The sequence below is a fragment of the Diospyros lotus genome, chromosome 10 (assembly GCF_014633365.1).
Source record: "Diospyros lotus cultivar Yz01 chromosome 10, ASM1463336v1, whole genome shotgun sequence".
In the NCBI taxonomy this organism is placed as follows: domain Eukaryota; kingdom Viridiplantae; phylum Streptophyta; class Magnoliopsida; order Ericales; family Ebenaceae; genus Diospyros; species Diospyros lotus.
Genome location: NC_068347.1, coordinates 33,722,230 through 33,744,278, shown reverse-complemented (window position 1 = coordinate 33,744,278; position 22,049 = coordinate 33,722,230). Strand labels below are relative to the sequence as shown.

Sequence of the window (22,049 nt, the reverse complement as noted above, 5' to 3'; positions counted from 1 at the left end):
AGTTTGTGATTAGTTCATAATAATTGTTTATTTGCGAAAAAGTAGACCTCTATAGAATGTGATGAGTTTACATGTAGTTAGCTCACCTAAGAGGACCACAGTCATTGTCAGAATGACTCAAATATATCCATTTTGGAGAAATTGCAATATAAAAAAGAGAAGTATAGTTTGAGTAGAATTCTCGTCGTATCTCGATTGAAGGAATCATACCTTTATTTATAGAGGTTGAAGTTGACAAGTGAAAGATTATCCACATCTTTCAGAATCATTTGTACCAGATTTCTAGGCAAAGACATCAGAGGTGAGTTGACATTCTTGGACCCGAGAACATCTCTTGGGGATTAGTTTTGTCGGGAAGGTCTACCGAGCTTCCCTCCTTGGGCCTATCTTGGGCTTGGGCCCACTTTTTTGGAGACAACATGTATAATTAAAGCTTTGGCAAGCAATATTGCTTGTCATGTCTATTGTGCATTAGAGACTTGAATTATCAATTTTGACAAAACATTGTGCTTATGAATATCTACTTCTGTTTGGTCTCTTGTTTTTTATTACTTTCTTTGTATGACAAGTAGTTTTACCATCCTCTTGATCAATTTTTCTTGTTAATAGTGGTGAACTTCTCTCTTTTGAAATAAAATTTCCAGTCTTGTTGAAACAGAATGAAGCAGCCTCGAAACAAGTCTTAGACGAGGATGGTTGGCTAAATACTGGAGATGTTGGTTGGATTGCACCTTACCATTCAGCAGGACGCAGTCGTCATAGTGGAGGCGTTATTGTTCTTGAGGGGCGTGCTAAGGATACAATTGTTCTTTCAACAGGTACATGAGGGACTTACCTATGTGCAATTTTTTCTGTTTCATTGAGCAAATTAGTTGATATGATGCATTGAAATGATTATTAGCCTCTTTTTTCCCCTCTTTATTGGGGAAAATTAAGAGCATTTATGCTGCTGTCACTGTGGATTTGTCAATGGATGGAGGTCTAGAATTCATATAAGCCGCATCCAGCTAGTGGGATTAAGGCTTTTGGTTGTTTTTGTATGCTGCTGTCACCGTAAAATAATGCTTTCTGTCATATACACTATGACTAGGACTGTTATCTGTGTTAGGATCTAACAGCATTGATGCTGGTGATACCAAAGCATTCTTGTACCTTTTTTTCTTGGTTTATTCTGTGCTGCATGCCATCCTTATTTGTTTTAGTAATGGATGAACTCACTAAAGATATTCAGACAAAGGTGCCATGGTGTATGTTATTTGCAGACGACATAGTGTTGGTGGATGAAACAAAAGGAGTGAACACTAAGCTTGAGTTATGGAGAAAAAATTTAGAATCTAAGGGATTTAAATTAAGCAGAAAGAAAATAGAATATATGGAATGTAAATTTAGTAAGAATGCAAGAGTGGAGGATGTTATAATAAAATTGGAAGACCAAATCTTACAAAGAAAATATCATTTTCGATATTTGGGATCAGTGATTCAAAAAGATGGAGAAATTCACGAGGATGTCACACATAGAATTAAGGCAGGTTGGCTAAAATGGAGAAATGCATCGGGGGTGTTATGTGATGGTAAAATCCTATTAAAATTGAAAGGAAAATTCTATAGGACAGCTATAAGACCAGTTTTGTTGTACGGCTCAGAATGTTGGGCAGTCAAATACCAACATGAGCAAAAGACGAGTGTAGCGGAGATGAGGATGTTAAGATAGATGTGCGGCCATACAAGAAAAGATAAAATTAGAAATGAAGTTATTCGTAATAAGATAGGAATAGTGCCAATAGAGGAGAAGATGAGAGAGATCATATGAGAAGGAGACCAAGAGACGCTTCTGTGAGGAGAGTTGATGAAATAGAACAATTAATCAAAAAAAGAGGTAGAGACAGACCTAAGAAGACTTTGAGGGAGACATTAAAGTTTGATATGAAGTGTATGGATCTCAATGAAGATATGACAAAAGATAGAAATACATGAAAGTCTAGAATTCATGTAGCCGACCCCACATAGTGGGATAAAGGCTGAATATGTTATTATTTATGTGTACCTTTAGTTTCATATGCTTTTTATTGTGATGAACATTGTTCTCAATTTCTTGTGTGCTAAGTTATTTGCAGTTCCATTGCTGTAGGTGCTCTTCTAGTTTCTTGACCCTAGGGTATTTTTTTTTGTAATGTTTACATTTTGCAAGTTTTTTCTGTCTCACTAGTTCTGAGTGGCCATTAAGTACTGTTGCTTGACATTGCACTAAGGTTGATTGATGTTATGATTTATTTATGCTTTTTTTTTTTGGGGGGGGGGGGGGGGGGTGTCAGAGTCAGGGTCTACACTACCTTATGTGCAAATATTTGGCTCTGTTTGCTAGTCGAAAACTTGTTCACTCACTAACCTGATGTGTTTTGAAAAAACAGGTGAAAATGTTGAGCCATCAGAGCTTGAAGAAGCTGCCATGAGAAGTAGTGTAATTCATCAGATCGTTGTTATTGGCCAGGTGAAATGTTATTCATTTGAATTGGGCTTAGCTCTTTTATTTCCCATTATTGTTTCTCATGAATGTTCTTCATCTCTTTACATGTATTAACTTTTTCTCTCTTCCCTTTGGTAACATGAAAATGCTTAACAATATAGGACCAACGTCGTCTTGGAGCTATAATTGTTCCAAACAAAGAAGAGATTCTAGTGGCAGCAAAAAAATTATTGATTGTAGATGCCGATGCCTCTGAACTTAGTAAGGAAAAAATGATGAGTTTATTGCATGAAGAGGTCAGGAAATGGTGAGACTTCTTTCTTTGCCGAGGCATTGCCTCATTGTTTTGATACTCAAATTCATTCATAAAAAAATTTGAGAAATCCCTTTCAATAGCTTACCCTTTCTGCCACTACCAGATAGATATTTGATTTTTGGTACTGTAGTTGTATGATGTTTCAAGTATAATCTTCTTCTGCTGCTTTGGATTTAGGATTTATTAAGGTTTGATGCGTTGTTGCTATTATTTATTTGGGAAAATTATTAAAAAATACCAAACTTTTACGAGTTTATCAATTCTATGACAAACTTTTAAAAATTATCAATTTTACATGCAAACTTTCAGTTTTGTATCAATTATACAATAGCATGATAAATCACCTAACGGAACATAGCCTTGTTGAAATGGGGTGATGTGGCACAAATTTTCCACATTGCATCTGTTTCACACATCAGATTGCCACATCACACCATCTTAATGGAGCTCTATTTTGTTAAATGATTCATCACGGTATTGTATAATTGATACAAAATTGAAAGTTTACATATATAATTGATAATTTTTGAAGTTTGGTGTAGAATTGATAAATTTGTCAAAGTTTGATATTTGTTTAGTAATTTATCCTGTCTATTTATTTGTGTTTTAATTGTATTATATAAGAAAGAAATAAAAATGACATTTTCTTGTATTCAAGCCACTTTTATTCTTTTTTGCTCTCCCAGTCCAAAATAAATAATGACTGATGACTAATTAAGCAAATAAGCCTTTCCTACATACGCCAAGCAAGCAGCTTTATACCTTAGAAGATATATTCTACACCCAATCCTTATGTGGCTACTTTATATGACTTGATTTTGAGGAGTTCCATCAACTGTCTGAAGTATAGAACTAGATGGAACTGGGATGAGAGAAGATGACTTCCGCATTATTCAGTTTGCATGCTGTGGATATTGGTGTTTCCTAAGTTCCTAACAGCTAGTGAACCTTATACATCCTTAGCTATATGAGCATACCAGAGTTATTCTCCTTAGAGCCTCATAATGCACAAGTTATTTAATTGTTATGTCCAATGATGAGACCAAGCCTAAAGGAAGAGGCCCACAGGCCCATCGAGAGACCAAAAGACCAGAGAGTGACCGAGGCTTGAGTGAGAGAGTGTGACCGAGAGTCTTCTTGTTGTGGAGTGACCTATGAGGTCCTCCTGGAAGGGTCCCTCGGATACATTGAGAGAGGCTTCTAGGAGAGGTCATTCGATCCTTCGGTTTGAGGTCGCTCAAGCCTCTTGGTATGAAGTTATTTGAGCCATTTAGTTTGAAGTCACTTGTGTCTCTCGGTCTCTCGATGGGCCTCTTTTTTTAGGCTTAGGCTCATAGTTGGGCATAACTAAAGGATTGTCTGTATTTCAGTCTTCATGATCACAGCATGCAAGTTATGGTAGAAATCCCCACAGCTAAAAGTTATTCCCAGGAGGCCCCATCCAAACATCTCCATCCCTAAAATTTGGTTTAGTTTTGAACCTTGGGATTTTCCATTAGATGTTTTGTTGAGAATGGAATATTTGAAATCAACTCGGCCTCTCATTCCCTTTGCAATATAAATATTGCTTTTGGGGATCAAGATGCATTTCTTGGCGATGATAAAAGATTGAGTGGCCAAGTTAAGGTATGACTTACAGCAGTCACTACATGCAAATGATGTCAAAACTTTTGGTACTTAAGTCTCTTCTGCAATCTGACCCTCCTAATGCCCTTAGCATGAAGATATTAGCAAGCATCAAATATCATTTTCATTTCTTCTAGTGCCTTATATTTTCACCTGCTTTGTTTATTTCTTCTATTTTATTGAACATAGTGCTTTTCTAGGTTGCACAGAAATGAAAATAGGAAACAGATATGATACGATACGAAACGGAAATAGGAAAACGACATTTTTCAAAAAAAGTAGGAAATGGAAACTGAGGGGAAACGCGTAAATAAAAAAATATATAGGGGCATTTTTATAAATATAATTTTTAATATAAAAAATTATTAAAAAATATTTATTTAATCTAAAAATTAACATAAATTCCATAATGCATTCAAACAAATATAAGGATAAGTTCTATCATCCATGAACCATAACTTAGTAATTAAAAACAAATAATAAATTTAAAAAAAAAATCAAACATAACCTAGTGAGACAATTTTTTTTGGTCTCTAACCTCTTCCTGGATGGAAATGCATTTATATATTTTTTTATTATTACAAAACGACCCTGAAACATTTCTGAAATTGCAAAAACAGTCTAATGTTTTTTTTGGGTGTTTCTTGATGAGAAAACGTTTCAGAAACGCTGAAACGGCACCCTCTAGGAGTTCTGTGCATCATAGGTGCCTTTTGACACATTCACCTTTGTATATTTTTCCTTCTTCTGTGTGTTCATAGGTTGAAAGCCAATATGACACACACACATATTTATATATATATTATACCACATCATAGAAAGGATCTTTCTACTTGGTTTTATGCCCTGTAAAAGACATCTAACTAGACTTTGTTTTATGCAGGACTGCCGAGTGCTCATTTCAAATAGGGCCGATTATGGTGGTGGACGACCCTTTTACAGTTAATATTTACACACTGGCAGTCATTTCTTCACATATCCTTGATTCTGTCTGGTTCTGCTCAAACAACTCTCTTTCTGGCTTGCAGATTGATAATGACCTCATGACTCCAACCATGAAGATTCGGAGAGACAAAGTTGCAGATCGATACAAAGAGGAAATAGAGAAGCTATACCGGTGAATTGTATGCTTATAAAGTGATTGTACTAGTGGCAGAAAGAGCCTTCTTTGGTTGATAGGAAGGCAGAATATATTTATCGTTCTGTGTCTAATGCAAAGGTTTAAGCTTTTTGGTATAAAATGACATAATACGAAACAAAGTTGGGAACAATACAAAGCCTCAGTGTACTTGATGATGGTAGGGTACAATTTGTTGGAACCAAACATTCAGACAACTCAACAAAATGGCCAGGTGTGAGGTGCCCTATTTCAATGGCTCCATGTTTTTTAATTAAGTTAATTTAAAGATCAGAGTGATAGCAAAGGTAAATTATATCTCGGAGACTAAAAGGTCTCAGATTTAAAGCTTTGTGCAAGATTCATGTCCAACTAAACATTAAGGTTGTTATTTCTTTCTGATGTCACTTGAAATTAAGGTAGCAATCAAACTCAGTTGAGTTGAGATTTGTTAAACTTAGACTCGACTTGTGATTCAATTTTTAGGGTCAAGTTCGGTTCGGGTTTAACTTGTCAAAATGTTGATGAGTCAAGTTTGGACTTGTAGTCTATTATTTACGTAAATTTAATTTGTTATTTTATTTTATTATATATATATATCATATTATATTGAATAATTACATTAATATATATATAATAATTTTAAATATATTTAATTTAATTATATTATTATAATAATTTAAATTTTAATAATTTTATGTTAAATAAAATATTTAAAAAATTGTAAATAAATATATTAATATATTTATAAATGAGATTATTCCCATGTATTCGTGAGCTTTTAATTAATTTTGTGAACTTAATAATTGAGTTTATTAGTATTCATGAGTTTTTAATTGAACATATTTTGTAACTTTAATTAATTGAGTTTTATTGAAGTTAAATTTGATTTGTTTACAAATCAAGTTTTAAAGTTAGATTCAAACTTAACTCGTTTGTCTTGACGAACGAACTCGAATGAGATTTTGTTGAACAAAATACTAAGCTGTTCACAAATGGCTCGGTTTATTTGTAATCTTAATGTTATAGTTATAAAAAATAAAATAATTTAATTATAGAAAACAAAAATTAAATTTTCATGTAGAGTGAAAAAGGGCATTTTAAAGCTTGATACCAACTTCCATCGTCCCAGCGGATCAGAGCCACAAGAACGATACTGATGAATGCATTACTCTCACCTCATTCAGCAACTCCAGCTCTGTGCCAGACGCCAATCTCCATTTCAGGCCAAACAACTCCATGCCCTCATCTTCAAATCAGGTCTAGATCATTGTCCTCCCCTTCCCAACACCCTTCTCGATGCGTACGGCAAATGTGGTCTCGTCGTCGATGCCCTCCAAGTGTTCGACGAAATGCCCCAAAGAGACCCGGTTTCCTGGGCCTCGATTCTTACCGCCTACAACCAAACGAATCTCCCCCATCTCGCCCTTTCCATCTTCCCCAACATGTTCAGTCTTGACGGGTTGAACTGTGACCATTTTGTCCTGGCCAGCCTCGTCAAGGCCTGTTCCAGCTTGGGTGATGCAAGGCTGGGCAAGCAACTTCATGCTCACTTCGTACCGTCCCCGTTTTGCGACGATGATGTTGTCAAGTCATCTCTCGTTGATATGTACGCTAAATGTGGATTGCCCGATGACGCACGTTCTGTTTTCGATTCCATTTTTTGTAAAAATTCGGTTTCTTGGACTGCCATGATCTCTGGGTACGCTCGGAGGGGGCGGAAAATGGAAGCTGTTGAGCTCTTGAAAAGTATGCCGGAGAAGAATTTGTTTTCTTGGACGGCTTTGGTATCTGGGTTGGTGCAGAGTGGGCATTGCAATGATGCTTTTAATCATTTCATTGAGATGAGGAGAGAAGGGGTTGATATTGTAGACCCCCATATTCTTTCCAGCATTGTTGGGGCCTCAGCCAATTTGGCTGCAATGGAGCTTGGGAAGCAAATTCATTGTTTTGTGTTGGCTCTTGGCTATGAATCTTGCTTATTTACCAGTAATGCCTTGGTTGATATGTATGCAAAATGCAGTGATGTATTGGCAGCAAGGATCATTTTCGATTCTATGAGCCGAAGAGATGTTGTTTCTTGGACTTCGATTATCGTGGGGACAGCCCAGCATGGACAAGCCAAAGATGCATTGTCTCTGTATGATGAGATGATATTGGCCGGAGTAAAGCCGAATGAAGTGACATTCACGGGACTGATTTATGCTTGCAGCCATGTTGGCTTAGTTAGCAAAGGCCGCCAATTTTTCAAATCAATGGTTGAGGATTATGGTTTGAGTCCTACTCTACAACATTATACTTGCTTACTGGATCTTTTTGCTCGGTCAGGACATCTGTATGAGGCTGAGAATCTTCTGAAGACCATGCCATTCGAGCCAGATGAAGCTGCTTGGGCTGCTTTGTTAAGTGCTTGTAAGCTCCACGAGAACATCAAAATGGGTGCTAGGGTTGCTGATCATTTACTCAGCTTAGAACCAAAAGACCCTTCAACTTATATACTGTTGTCTAATGCTTATGCTGGGGCTGGAGTGTGGGAGAATGTATCCAAGGTTAGAAAGCTGATGGCTGTTATGGAAGTTAAGAAGCAGCCTGGTTACAGTAGTATTGACTTGGGAAAGGAGAGCCAGGTGTTTTATGCCGGGGAAATATCGCATGCCATGAAGGATGAGATTGTTGGTCTGCTTAAAGAGTTGGATGCAGAGATGAGGAGAAGAGGCTATGTTCCTGATACTAGCTCAGTTTTACATGACATGGAGAAGAATGAGAAGGAAAGGCTGCTCTTTTGGCACAGTGAGAGGCTGGCTGTGGCTTATGGCTTGCTCAAGGCTGTTCCTGGGGCAGTCATTCGCATCGTGAAAAATCTTCGGGTTTGTGTAGATTGCCATACCGTTCTGAAATACATTTGCTTCATTGCTGAGAGGGAGATCATCGTTCGCGATGCCAGCAGGTTTCACCATTTTAAGGATGGAAGATGTTCGTGCTGTGACTTCTGGTGATTGCATTGTTTTCGAATCCAAGCAATATGATAAGGTACCAAGCTTTTATCCCACCACGTGAGATCGACTATATGAATTCTACTTTAAGATGTTACTCATACAGTGTTATTCGAATGTTGTGACAATTAGGCATACATTCGAACAATAGTTTTGAATCTAAGCCATGTTGCTGCATAATGTATCTGCCTCACATTGGTGATGGATAGTAATAGATTGTGCTACCTACTGGAATGTTATACGCCTTCTTCAGGTGTTTATTTAGGTTACGTTTGGTTGGGCGGAATGAAGGGCGAGAGAATGGGATTCTCGTATAAGGTTGTTTGGCTGATGTAACAGAATAAAATGATCCATCTCCTCCTAATGATGGAAGGACTTTCTATCACAAAATGGATGGAAAGCCTTTTCAGTCCATGAAATTGGAGGTATTATTACATTTTTACCCTCACATTTTTTTTCTAATTATATAATGTCATATATATAAGTTTGTTGCCCAATGCTATCGACCTGTTGCCGTCCCTGTTTGCCTGATGTCCATACAACAACAACAACATATTCAGCCTTTATTTCACTATGTCTATCTGATGTCTATACTTGGTAATATAATTTTTTGGAATTAAATGCTATTTTTATAAGATTTTTTATTTATTATAATGTGAAAGGGTATTTTTGTCAATTCATTATTTTATCATTCTATTTCATCAAAATAAAATCGTATCAGACATAACAATGAAATGGAATAATTTCATTCAAAATTATTCTATCTAATGAGACTTAGAGTAACATAAAGTGTGTAATTTAAGCGATTTTTATGATCTAATATATATTTTTTAAATTATAATTAAATAAAAATTACAAGTTATAAGAAAAGAATATTTGGCAAGCAATTGATTTTTATTAATCATTAATTTTAAGCTTTCTTAGATTAGATTGTAAAAGTAATCTTTTTTTTCTCTATTTTTATACTTCTTAAATAAGGACATTGATAAATGAGTGAAAAAGTAATTTTATCCTTATCAAATTATTTCAAACAAAATGTGTAATAAAACACACAAATTATAATACAAATTTTAAAATAATCTCATTAAAAATATTCATGATGAATTTATTTGAATTAAAAAAGAGACTAATGCCAACATCAACAATAGCAATGCCAATTACTTCTTCAAAAGAAATACTTTGGATTAGAGGCTGATTGGTGATTTAATTTTTTAAATAATATTTGTGTGAAAATGACATTACCCCTCTGGTTGCTCAATATCAAGCAATTGATATATTGTTTGATGGGAGCAAGAGATCATTTTGCTTAAATCTTATTCTCATGTCAAGTATAATCTTTGTTGAAATTGCATTTATCTCTTATCGCAAAATTATTGAGCTATTATATTATTTATATGTGATTTAAGCACCTTTTTATCTAAATTAGTTTTTAGGAGTGAATTCTACCTAGGTCTACTTGACATGATATTAAGAGTATGCTTTTATTTTTTTATTAAGAGTATGTTTTTATTAAGAAAATTTTATTTAATTTTTTTTTATTTACCCTATGAGGTTACCCCAATGGTCAGCTGAGAGAGGTGGACTAGCTTAGGTATCCAAATTCAAATTTTACCTCAGTGCAGTTATTGGTAGATCAGACTCAAGTTAAACTTCTCGTTACGAAAAGGAACACCGTGGCGGGGCATCCGCAAGGAGACGTCCTCCCAAGAGTATGTTTTTATTTGCAATATTGAGTTTGGACTCTACCCATATGTATTTGCACGATATGCGCGAAAAAGAGTATTGAAGTTGCATTTGTTCTACATCGTCAAATTATTAGACTATTATGTTGTTTTTATATGGTTTGAGCATTTTCCTCCCCTGAACTAACTTTTAGGATAAGATTGCTTGTTTGGAATTAAAATGAAAATAGAGGTTTTAAATTTGGAAATAATATTTGGATATTTTTGACGATTTTTCTGTATAACTATGTTATATATCTATATTAATATAAACGTAAATGAGTGTCGACGGTTTCCAACTATAAAAACAGTTTCCAGTTAGCCCAAACGTACTGAGCGGGAAAGTGAGAGAGAGAGAGAGAGAGAGATGGCATCGGTGGCGGCGGAGCTGAAGAAGGATCACGGCGGCGACGGGTGCTGCAAGGCGGGACCTGGCTGCGCGACTCCTCTGGAGGCCATGTCTGGTCCCAGAGAGTCTCTCATCTACGTTGCTTGCCTCTACACAGGTACCCCCCCTCTTCCCCTCTCTCTGTATAGCATTTTCCCTGTATTCATAGATCATCAGTCTTGAATTGCCCATATCTTCGTTCAAATGTTGGGAAAGGGGTTCATAAGAACATGGCTGGCAACCCCTTCTAAATTCTTTGGAATTTGTTGAATACATAAACGCAACACCATTGGTAGGTATACAGGGTTACCAATTAAATTGTCGAGAAAAACAACGTGAAATAGAGTAAGAAAGTGAAAACAAAATACAGGATATACATAGTTCGATCGTAGTATGTGAACTGGGTATATGGGAAGAGACAAATAATCTCACCATGAGGAAATTGAAGCAATAAGATCATTGGATCTTTCAAATTTAGAAATCTCAAATATACCCAAATTACTCATACTTTGTTTTGATGAAAGCTGTCTAAATTGACAATATATATACTCGCCCGTTTAGGGCTTCTCCATAGCCCCGGGAAAAAATCACATTTTGGGTTTTTTCCCATTTACCATCTTTTTCTTGCTTAGAGAATCAGTTTTGTTGTGGGATTCCATTTATCAACTTCAATTAACAATGATGATCTTCTTCTTCTCAAATTCATTTTGGTTCCCATATGATAAGTTTTTTTTTTTGGTAAGTAAAATTATATTAACAAAAAAGAAAAATCCTACAACGATAGGTGAGACATATCCCGCACCAAACAACCAAAGGAAAAACACAAACAAGCAAGAGCATCTCCCGCATCAAAAGGAAACAAACAACCAAAACAACATAACCAAATAAAAAACGCACTACGAAATGACTCACGCTAGGTTCGTCATCATTGGACTGCCTGTGTCAGATCCTCGTGTAACTCTCGCTTGGGCACTCATTTTCTTTTGGCTCCCTTTTTTTCTGGGACTTTGATTTGATTGGAATATAATCAGATCCCGAATTGCCCACCATTTCAGACGAACCATCATCTTCGTCAAAACAATCCCACTTACCCCTATCATCAATAACCATACCTAACTCATCTGAAACCCCCATCTTCACCGAAACCAACAGTTCCTCGGGAGAAGGAATATATATATCCGCTTCAGAGAGCATACACAACCGATTTTCCATTACCACATCTGCATCACTAATCGTATGGGAACGAGATATTGATGGATGATCCATCTTCCTACTTAATTGTTGATGGGATGCTGATATTTTACTCTTGTGTTTAGTTTTGATGAAGAAAAATTTCAAATGTATTTTTTTCTCAATCAAAGTATATGGTTTGGAAACGAAAATCAATTTCAAAGTGCTTTGTTAAAATGATCTATGATCTTTTATATTGTTTGGAGATTAGCATAAACAAGTTTTAAGATCTAAAAAGAATCTCCTTGAAATCGTTGGTCAAAATAATTCTAAAACAAAAGACCAACTAGAATATGTTTTTGAAAGTGTGTTCATTTTAGAAAGTGTTCATTTTAGAAAACTATTTCCTAGTATTTTGATATCTAATATCTCTTGGTAATGAATGGTTTTGATAAATGACTATATGAAAATCAATTTCTATTATGTGGATTATATGAATGAGAAAATGCATTTTTAGTATATAAGTCTTAAAGCAAGATATGAAATATTGAGTATGGATGTAAGAATGATTTGTTTCAAATTATACTTTTGATAATCTCAACTTGCTTGTTAAGAATAATTTGTTTCAAATCATACTTTTGATAATCTCAACTTGCTTTCAAGATAATCAAAATGATTCTTTAAAGAATCGAATAAGGATGTATTGAAAATTCAAGATTTTCAAAAGGATAGTCGACTATCAGGTTCATTCTGTTGACTATGCTTTGAAATAGTCGACTATTTTGATTGTTCTGTCGACTATTCAAGCATCTGTCGACTATTTTAACATCTGTCGACTATCGAGTAAGGATAGTCGACTATGCCTTCATATCTGTCGACTATTTTTGTTCATAAGTTTCAAAATTTTCTTCACATTTTAGCATCTGTCGACTATTTAAGTATGTCTGTCGACTATTGAATTTTTGTATTAGAAATAGTCGACTATCAGTATATGTCTGTCGACTATTCTTAATTTTACTTGTAAAAATAGTCAACTATGTATTTCTTCTGTCGACTATTTTTTTTGCAGAAAGCTCCAACGGCTATTTTTTCAAATCCCAACGGCTCCAAACGGCTATTTTTTCAAATCCCAACGGCTTCAAACGGCTATATTTCTCTTCAACTTTGTGGGACACTTATATATACATGTCATAGATGATCAAGAGAAGGCTAATGGACGGAAACGAGATGATCTAGCAATTGCAAACAATTTTATTCGAGCTTACAGTGTTTGGGCTTTCATTGTTTTATTTTTCTCTCCAAAGCTTTGCTGTTCTATCATTGTAAATCCATTCAATTAAGCCTTGTATCATTTTTGAGAGATCATTGTAACTAAGAGTTGTACTCTTAGATTCTATATTCGATTGTTTGTATTTTTCCTAGCAATAGTTAGAGGGCCCATTAAATTGGGAGGTTATATTTTCCTAGCAGTAGCTAGAGGGCCCATTAAATTGGGAGGTTGTATTTCCTAGCTTGTGTAGCTAGAGGGCCTACTTGTGTAAGTAGGAGGTTTTAGTGAATTGGTTTAAAATCCTTAGTGGGAGTTAAGGTAATTGATTAGGTTTGGTTTAAGCCGAACCACTATAAATTCTTTGTGCCTTTTATTCTTCTTGCTTTACATTTATCATCTCATATGTTCTATGTTTTAAGTCACTAAAACCTCAATTGGGTCAAAAAGTTTTCAAGTTTCTACCAAGCTTTTAATTATACCAATTCACCCCCCCTCTTGGTGTGTGCCATAGCATCTTCTGTTCTAACAGATGCTTCCTTCACCACCTTCACCTTTTGTCCCTTAGCATGAGACTTTTCCTGAACCAAGCCAGCCTGTCCCAGGCTGGGAGGGCTTGTTTGGACATTTAGCTAGACTATGACCAAACACACAACATTGGAAACAAATAGATGGAATCCATTAGTACTCCACAAGCATGCGCAATAACTTGGGCTCCCCCGTGCTTTCATCAATTCCCTAATACAAATTAATATGCCTAGGAAAATCAAAGTAAGTATCCATCTCAACACATACCCTGGGCAAATTCAACTCTAGTCCTATCATCCGTCTTGAAATTCACATGGATAGGCTGACTGAGGGCACTAGCTATCCTAGCAATTCCCTCGTCATTACATCTTTCTAATGGAATATTAAAAAATTTCATCCAAATAGGCACCAACGAATGAACCCTTAAGAGATCCATACCCACTTCCCAAAATTTCAAGATTAAAGGTCGTCGTCCAAAATGCCAGGGGTCCTTGCCAAAAACTTTCATCACATTCTCCTTACCATTAAAAAGAAATAAAAAACAACCTGAGTTATTGGAAATTACTTCGATAAGCCCGAAACGCTGCCATAACCGCTACGCAATACACTACACTTCCTGGAACGGAAGCTGTTTATCAATGAAGTAGCCGATGAAGGTATTTTTTCAACACTGCACACCCTTGTCAATAAGGGTTGTGCTATTTGTACAGAAGCATTTTTACAGATTGGTTTACAAAGGTGATATATTTTGAGAATTAGCGATATTTGAAATATAAATTGGAGTAATTTATCTCGATATATTGTCGATAAATCAGATCTAAATGAGAAGAGGGAGTTAGAGAGAAGGGACAAAACTCACCTGCAAAGACACCATTCTCCATCGGCCACCACCCAAACCAACTGACCACCGATGAGCATCCAAACCAATCGAGGATGCAGCGGGTGACAACGGTCAACGAGGGCGAAGACAAGGGCGAGGGTGTGGGCAATGGAAAAGGTAAGGTGGGCGACGGTCGGCCAGGGGAGGATTCAACTGGCGGATGAGGTCAGCAAGTGACGAGAGCGTGGGCAAGACGAGTGGCAAGCGATTTAGGCGAAGGCCAAACAGGCAGTGGTTGATCAAGTGAGGATGCAGTGGGCGACAACAGTCAAGGAAGGCAAGGTGGGCAATAGCACAGAAACACCTAATAGGAGTCGTTTCCCCGTTTTCGAAACGTTTCTCAATCTCGTTTCAAATCCTATTTATGTCTATTTTTTAAAAAAAATATTTGTTTTCACGTTTTCGTTTTCTATCAAAAACGTTTTCTGTTTTCGTTTCCGTGTAACATAGAACAACGACAGTCAGTTAGGCAAGGATGCAACATAGGTAGCGAGTGACGAAAGAAAGGCTATGAGAGATAGTGTTAGAAGGGAAGAGGAGAGAAGAGAAAATGGGGTAGAATAATCTTTGTGAGAAGAGAGAAAGGGGTAAAATATCCTATAAAAATTATATCCGTAGAAATAGTATTATCTTGTCAATAATTTCATTCGAAAAGCGCACTGTGGGACCATCCGCTGAAAAATTAATTGGCGGATAAAACACCAATTTTTTTGAAACACGGAGATTACCCGAATCAACTAACCCAGCCCAGGATGTTTTATTCCTTTCAGTGGGCCAAAAATGGGCCCCCTGATTGGTCAAACCATCCTCATGATCGGTCTGCTTGCTGGCCTCCCGGAAAATAATGCCATTGCGACCCAAATCCCCACAGTAATATCCACAATGCAAAGGGCCATCTCGGGCCCCACCATGAAGGCTGAAAGCCTGATCTACTTAGACCCGCCTACATGGGCTAGAAGCCCCATTAGCAACCACAGCAGAAAGCCTTAATTCAGCCCCATTGGGCTCCACCGAATGAGAAGGCAGGGAGAGAGAAGCCTGACTAACTGGCGACTGTCGATGTAGATCCAAACTCAGAAAGGGGACGAGTTGCATCAGTCTGGCTGGAACGCGTGCAGCTCTTGCTATGGAAGTGCATTATCTGCGCGACGCTACCTTGTATTACCTGCACTAAGGTAAGGAGCTTATTCATGTCACCGGCCTTCATTTGTTCAGACTTATCAATCTGATTGTTTGTATGTGGTTGCTAGACTCTACAGATGATGTTAGTGTTGTTATAGAACATGGATTTGGATTCCTCGTTTGATCTTCAAACTGCCCTTTCATGTTCCCTCCTTAAACTGTTGTTGTGCACTACTGTAACTTGTAATTGCACCAATTTGGTAGAGAGTTTCCATCTTTGAGCTACTAAGAGAAAGGTTTGGATTAGCATATCCCCACACAACACATTGCCTTCCTTCTGGTGATATAATGCTCTCTTGCCTCCGCGATAAGGATGGAAATGCTGAGGGGAATGGATTTCTTCTTCTTGACTCAAGACTTCAATCTGAAAGGAAGGTAACGTACCATCCACTTTCCTGATTAATGTGGGATACACTTCCTACTCGTCTACCCAAAAACGACCCTCACAAAACATGGAGTCTTGTGCATGCATCCTCATTTGGACACTTGCTTGGATCTTCACTCTCTAGACACCGCTCTTGATGTTTCTGACTAGTCTCATGACATGAGGTTTTTGGGGGGTGATTGGACTTCTAATGTCTGGATTTAAGCAGCCTTATTAGCATTACAAACAAGTTATATTTTGCTAAGTCTTTGCTATGATAGTTCAATGTCTAATGGTGTTATGTTCCATCCATCCACAATTTCTATCTAAAACAGTTGATCTTAAATGAGTTGCAGTTGTATGTATGTATATATATTGAAAGACACTTTCATCTTTCATTTGTGACTCTGCCCAAAGAGCCTGTGATTCTGAACCCAATCAGGCTGCTAGACATATTAAAAAATTGGTTAATATGCTCATCATTTAGTGAAAGTGTTGATCTTGATCAGAGACTTAAAATCTTGATTTCAAGCTTTGTACCTCCTCCCCTCATGTTTAAGTGGGAGCTTTACGGGTGAAATTTGTGTGTATGTAACAGTTCAGTTTAATCCAAATAATCAAATTAAATGGATTGAAATTATCGGTTTAGTTTAGTTTCAGCTAAGGGTTGGTTCGGTTCGATTATCAAATTTGACTACTTCGATTATTTTCGTTCATTTAGTTTTTGAATTGAAAAAATTGAACCATTTGAAATTTTTTATTTTTTCCACTCTTTTTATTTATTTATTTATTTTTTTTTTTTGGGGGGGGGGGGGAGGGATGTCTCAGTTTTTAAATTTTGGTTTATTGGATTTTTTTAGTTTTTTCGATTTGGTCTTCTTGATTTTTTTGATTTGTTCATTTTTTTTTAGTTTTTTTTTTTTGAATTTTTTCAATCAATTTAGTTTTTTCAATTTTCATTCTATTTAGTTTTATAATTTATTTGATTTTTTACATAATTTTAATCTATTCAATTTTAATATTGAGTAGTCAAATCGATTGAATACTCACTTTTAATGTATATAGTAAATAAAAAAATAATAAATTAATCCGGCAAAACCTAAAGTTGTACCCTAAGTAACCTTATCGTTAATCACTCTTATAATGATAAGGTTGAAAGTGGTGACATTATCAAAGTAGAAACTTTGCCACAAAGAGACACCTTGTGATAATTATCAAAACATAATATTCAAATATATTGTGTACAAATAGTATTATTATTTTTGTCCTTACTCTCCAAATAAAGTTAAAAATAGAAAAATGGAGATTCGCTGAGTAGAAATAAAAACTTAAAATTTTAAAATAATATATAAAATAAGATGATAAAATATACGTTATACTTTATTTATATTAAAATATAATAATTAAATTAATTTTAAAATACATATCTAGAGATGTGATTGAAACAACGAAAAATTATAATTATCACACGAAAAAATATTAAAGTATAAGAGTTAAATTGACTTAAAAATTAAATTAAATGTGTAATTAAAATAATCATAAATTTTGAATAATTATAAAAAAAATAATAATAAATCAACAAGATTGATATTTTCGATGAAAATAAAAAATATTAGTCTACTCAACAACACTAATATCCGATAAAATCCTATTTTATGTAATAAAAAAAATAAAATTATTTTTAAAATATAAATCGAATAATTAAATAAATAATATATTAATATTAATTAATTCCGTGAGTTTAATTCTCGTCCGGCCGGGCAAGAAAACTCGTATAACGTCTACGTTCATGAATCACAAGAATTGTAGGTGAAAATGACATTTCTGTATTGGGAAAAGCCTCAGAACCTCACCGCTAAAGGCGCCCACGTTCATGAATCATGTAACATCCGGCAATGGACATCTGTCACATCTCCGCTCCGCCACCTTATAGGAAAGATCGTCTCTTGCCTAATGATGGGTTCTTTTTTTGTTTTTAGAAGTTTCTGAGACCAAATCGAGAACAAGGTCCGCTTTGTAATCGAATTTGGATCCCTGATCGGAGGCCCACCATGGCAAGAATTTTTTAACTTTGGATTGTGGGTTTTTTTTTTTTTTGTATCTGATTTTTGTTTTTCCCGAAAAGCTGCCGTCAGCAGAAATTCAGAAGATGAACATGGCCGGTTATAAAGGTTTCCTGTTCCCATTCGGCCACAGATACTGAGCTGGGGAGATCGGCCACAGATTCTGAGAGAGAGAGAGAGAGAGAGATGGGTACGGAGGTTGCGGCAGCGGAGACGGCGACGGTGGGGAAGGATCACGGCCACGTTGGGTGCTGCAAGGGGGGACCTGGGTACGCAACACCGCTCGAGGCCATGTCTGGTCCCAGGGAGTCTCTCATCTATGTCACTTGCGTCTACACAGGTTCTCTCTCTCTCTCTCTCTCTCTCTCTCTCTCTCTCTCTCTCGTTTGATTGCTATTTGAATCAGTTCCCTCTGTTTGAAATGAGGCTGCTACATGTACTTGATTCTGATTCTAGGGATTTTTTTTTTCTTTCTTTAACGGATTTAGTTTGTGAATTATGTTGTATTATTACAGTTGGTGTGATATCAACCGTATGTTTGGGATCTTCCATGGAAGAAGAACTAAAATATTGCTTCTGTTCAAACTTCAAACTCCTTATTGAAATATGCCCTTTTCTTTAACCATTTCTCTCTGTAATTCTCTCCTTAATCAACCGCATGTTTGGCATCGGTTTCTTGTGGGATTTTCCCACTTCAAACTCCTCAGATTCTGTTCATTTTGCTTGCAAAACTATCATTGGAATCATATGAGTTTACTGCTATATTTCCAGAAAACCTCTGAGCCTGTACTCCTGAATTTCATTGTTCCAACGTAGCTGAATCGCTCTCAGCTGATGCTAAAGTTCTTTGACTCGAAAAGGTTTAGGTTTGCTTAGGTGATGTCCTTCCACTTTGAGGCTAATTGCTCCCTGTTTTGCTTTCCAAACTATGCATCGGGGAATATTTATAAGCTAGGGAGACTCTTGCAGCTAGATGAATCGATTAGCTACGATGATCTTTTGTGTTCTTCTCAAGATCATTTTAGTTTTGGTATGATATTTGTTTGATTGAGTTTGTTGTATACAGGGACAGGGAGGGAGAAGCCCGACTATCTGGCGACTGTTGATGTGGATCCAAACTCAGAAACATATTCAAAAGTTGTCCATAGGCTGCCTATGCCTAATGTAGGTGATGAGTTGCATCATTCTGGGTGGAATGCTTGCAGCTCTTGCTATGGAGATGCACTGGCAGTGCGGCGCTATCTTGTCCTGCCTTCGCTAATGTAAGGGACCTAATTTGCGTTGCTTCAGACTCTTTTTGAGGCGTGGCAAGGCATTAGGACCATAATACCAGTAAAAAGAGTCTTTTCCTGCCTTCTCGACAAAATATGTTGATAAACTTTTATGTGTTGAGGCCAACTTTGCATCATACAGGTGGTAGAATTAACAGATGGTTCATACTAGAGGCATTATCTTTGAATTTGGATCTTAAACTGGTAGAAACAGTCCTGTGGCATGGATTCCTCACTTGATCTCCTAAATGCCCTTTTCATTTCCCTTCTTAAACGATCATTCCTACAGTGTCCTTGCTTCATTGATTGTTTCAGATCTGGACGCATATATGCAATCGACACGCAAAAGAACCCTAGGGCTCCTGCTTTGCATAAAGTCGTCGAGCCTGCAGATATCCTACAGAAGACTGGATTAGCATATCCACACACCGCGCATTGCCTTGCTTCGGGTGATATAATGGTCTCGTGCCTTGGGGATAAAGATGGAAAAGCTGAAGGGAATGGGTTTCTTCTTCTCGACTCAGACTTCAATGTGAAAGGAAGGTAAACCGTTTCTTGATCTTGGGATATACTCTACCAAACCTCTAAGCAAACATGACAAGTGATGCTTGTTCTATTGTAGTTTGTCATCCTTGCAATCATTTCCTATTTAGAGTAATGCGCAAATAACATTTGATACGCACAACAGTTCTTCCATGGGATGGAAGAAACTACCTTTTATGGTCTTTTAGGATCCCCCCCTAACTATGGTCTCATGGAGTATTTGAGTGCATAATACACAAACTGCATAACGCAGACTATTCTTGAGTTGATGTCATGTATGTCAGGTGGGAGAAACCGGGGCACGCTCCTCTGTTTGGCTATGACTACTGGTACCAACCCCGGCACAAGACCATGATCAGCACAGCGTGGGGAGCCCCTGCAGCATTCACCCAAGGTTTCAACCTGCAGCATGTCTCGGATGGTCTTTATGGGCGCCATTTGCACGTTTACAGCTGGCCGGATGGTGAACTGAAACAGACTTTGGATCTTGGCAATACAGGGCTTCTGCCCTTAGAGGTGGGTGCGGGAAGCCTCAGCCACAATTTCCTTGTATCCATGGATGGGGTTTGAGCAATGGTATCTTGTAGCATTGATTCTACGATATGTGTCAATTGTGCTGTTTTGCAGATAAGGTTCTTGCATGACCCCTCCAAAGATACCGGGTTCGTTGGGTGTGCCTTAACCAGCAACATGGTGCGATTTTTCAAGACCCCAGAGGGATCATGGGATCATCAGGTGAGTAGATGGATGTCACCAGTTCATTCATAGTTCTTCAATAATCTGACAAATCTTGCCTGCATTACAGATCGCTGTAGCAGTGAAACCACTGAAGGTGCAAAACTGGATTCTTCCTGAAATGCCTGGGCTTATAACTGATTTCTTGATTAGCCTCGACGATCGCTATCTCTACTTATCGAACTGGCTTCATGGAGATATTCGACAGTACAACATTCAGGACCCCAAGAACCCCATCCTGGCCGGGCAAGTGTGGGTCGGGGGGTTGATTCAAAGAGGAAGTTCAGTTTCAGCTCAAGCTGAAGATGGCACTGCTTACCAGGTTGATGTCCCGGAGATCAAGGTATGCACCAGCTTGAGATCCCAGCTACCAATTTGAGGCTTTCTCTTGATCCATGGACGCAAAAGTTATGCATTTGCCATTTCTTCCCGCCCTGTAGAATTAAGGCTTGTAGTTATTGTCGTATTTACCATTCGTTTCACGACACGTCTCAGACATGGTCCTAGGCCATGGGGGCTGGTTAATTAGCACTCACCAATGTGTACAAGGGCACATTCTGTTGGCCAAATTAGGCCTCCTAATTCTGCTTGTTTCGACCAAAAAACTAAGAAAAACGCGTTCGTTTGCTGCTTCTGTTCTAGGGAAACCGGTTGAGGGGAGGGCCACAGATGATCCAGCTGAGCTTAGACGGGAAGCGACTCTATGTCACCAACTCGCTCTTCAGCACTTGGGACCGCCAGTTTTATCCTGAACTCGTGGACAAAGGGGCCCACATGCTGCAAATCGATGTGGATACTGAGAAAGGGGGACTGTCCATCAATCCAAACTTCTTCGTGGACTTTGGATCCGAGCCAGAGGGTCCTTCCCTGGCTCATGAGATGAGGTATCCTGGTGGTGACTGCACTTCTGATATCTGGATATAAGCTGCCGCCTGCCGCTGCCTCAGCATTCTGTTAGTAAACAGGTTACATTTTACTATGTTTCTGGAGCCAAACCTTGGAGTTGTCGAACTGTTTCAAGCATTTGGCACTGGTGGAAGTGTTTGATGTCTACTATATATATAGTTTATGCTTGAGAAACTGCAGGTATATAGGTGATATGTAAAGATACAATCTCCAGAAACTGATGAGTTTCAGAATGTCTATCCAGAACAGTTGAATCTTAAATGGGTGTCAGAATCTCTTTTAAGACCCGAATCCAACACTAGGATTAGAAACCTTTCCTTCTCACGACCATAGCAATAATGCCAAATTAAAGAGTAATAATATATTGGGTTATTAATCACTTCATGCCACCAAGCTTACCTAGGATTATACGGCCAAACTCATATTTTTATTTTATTTTTACATTTTTTTTATTACTTGATTTTTTTTGTTATTTTAACTATATTTCTAGATATGCATTTTCGAGTTAATTTAAC

At 37.2% G+C, this 22,049-nt stretch overlaps 3 protein-coding genes across 5 annotated transcripts in view; all 3 read left to right on the top strand.

Annotated features, from left to right (window-relative positions):
- LOC127811992 (probable acyl-activating enzyme 16, chloroplastic) overlaps nt 1–5,779 on the top strand; it is a 48,231-nt gene extending 42,452 nt beyond the window's left edge. For both annotated transcript variants that reach the window (XM_052352229.1, XM_052352228.1), the window contains exons 14-18: nt 659–818; nt 2,409–2,488; nt 2,626–2,771; nt 5,290–5,347; nt 5,435–5,779. In XM_052352229.1, the coding sequence (XP_052208189.1) occupies nt 659–818; nt 2,409–2,488; nt 2,626–2,771; nt 5,290–5,347; nt 5,435–5,527 (537 nt within the window). In that variant the 3' untranslated portion in view covers nt 5,528–5,779. The remainder of the gene's footprint in view (nt 1–658; nt 819–2,408; nt 2,489–2,625; nt 2,772–5,289; nt 5,348–5,434) is intronic.
- Nucleotides 5,780–6,642: 863 nt separating this feature from the next.
- LOC127811993 (pentatricopeptide repeat-containing protein At4g14050, mitochondrial) lies at nt 6,643–9,006 on the top strand. The gene has a single exon (XM_052352230.1). The coding sequence runs from the start codon at nt 6,687–6,689 to the stop codon at nt 8,517–8,519; it is 1,833 nt and encodes a 610-aa protein (XP_052208190.1). The 5' UTR covers nt 6,643–6,686; the 3' UTR covers nt 8,520–9,006.
- Nucleotides 9,007–17,921: 8,915 nt separating this feature from the next.
- Nucleotides 17,922–21,848, top strand: LOC127812246 (selenium-binding protein 3-like). Of its 2 annotated transcripts, XM_052352631.1 has the most exons (8): nt 17,922–18,070; nt 18,142–18,419; nt 19,146–19,341; nt 19,666–19,893; nt 20,178–20,409; nt 20,521–20,628; nt 20,699–20,971; nt 21,271–21,847. In XM_052352631.1, the coding sequence occupies exons 2-8, from the start codon at nt 18,266–18,268 to the stop codon at nt 21,550–21,552; spliced, it is 1,473 nt and encodes a 490-aa protein (XP_052208591.1). In that variant the 5' UTR covers nt 17,922–18,070; nt 18,142–18,265; the 3' UTR covers nt 21,553–21,847. The 2 variants fall into 2 exon arrangements, with proteins under 2 accessions (XP_052208591.1, XP_052208592.1); XM_052352632.1 differs by lacking the exon at nt 17,922–18,070 and having other exon boundaries at nt 18,155–18,419; nt 21,271–21,848.
- Nucleotides 21,849–22,049: the final 201 nt, after the last annotated feature.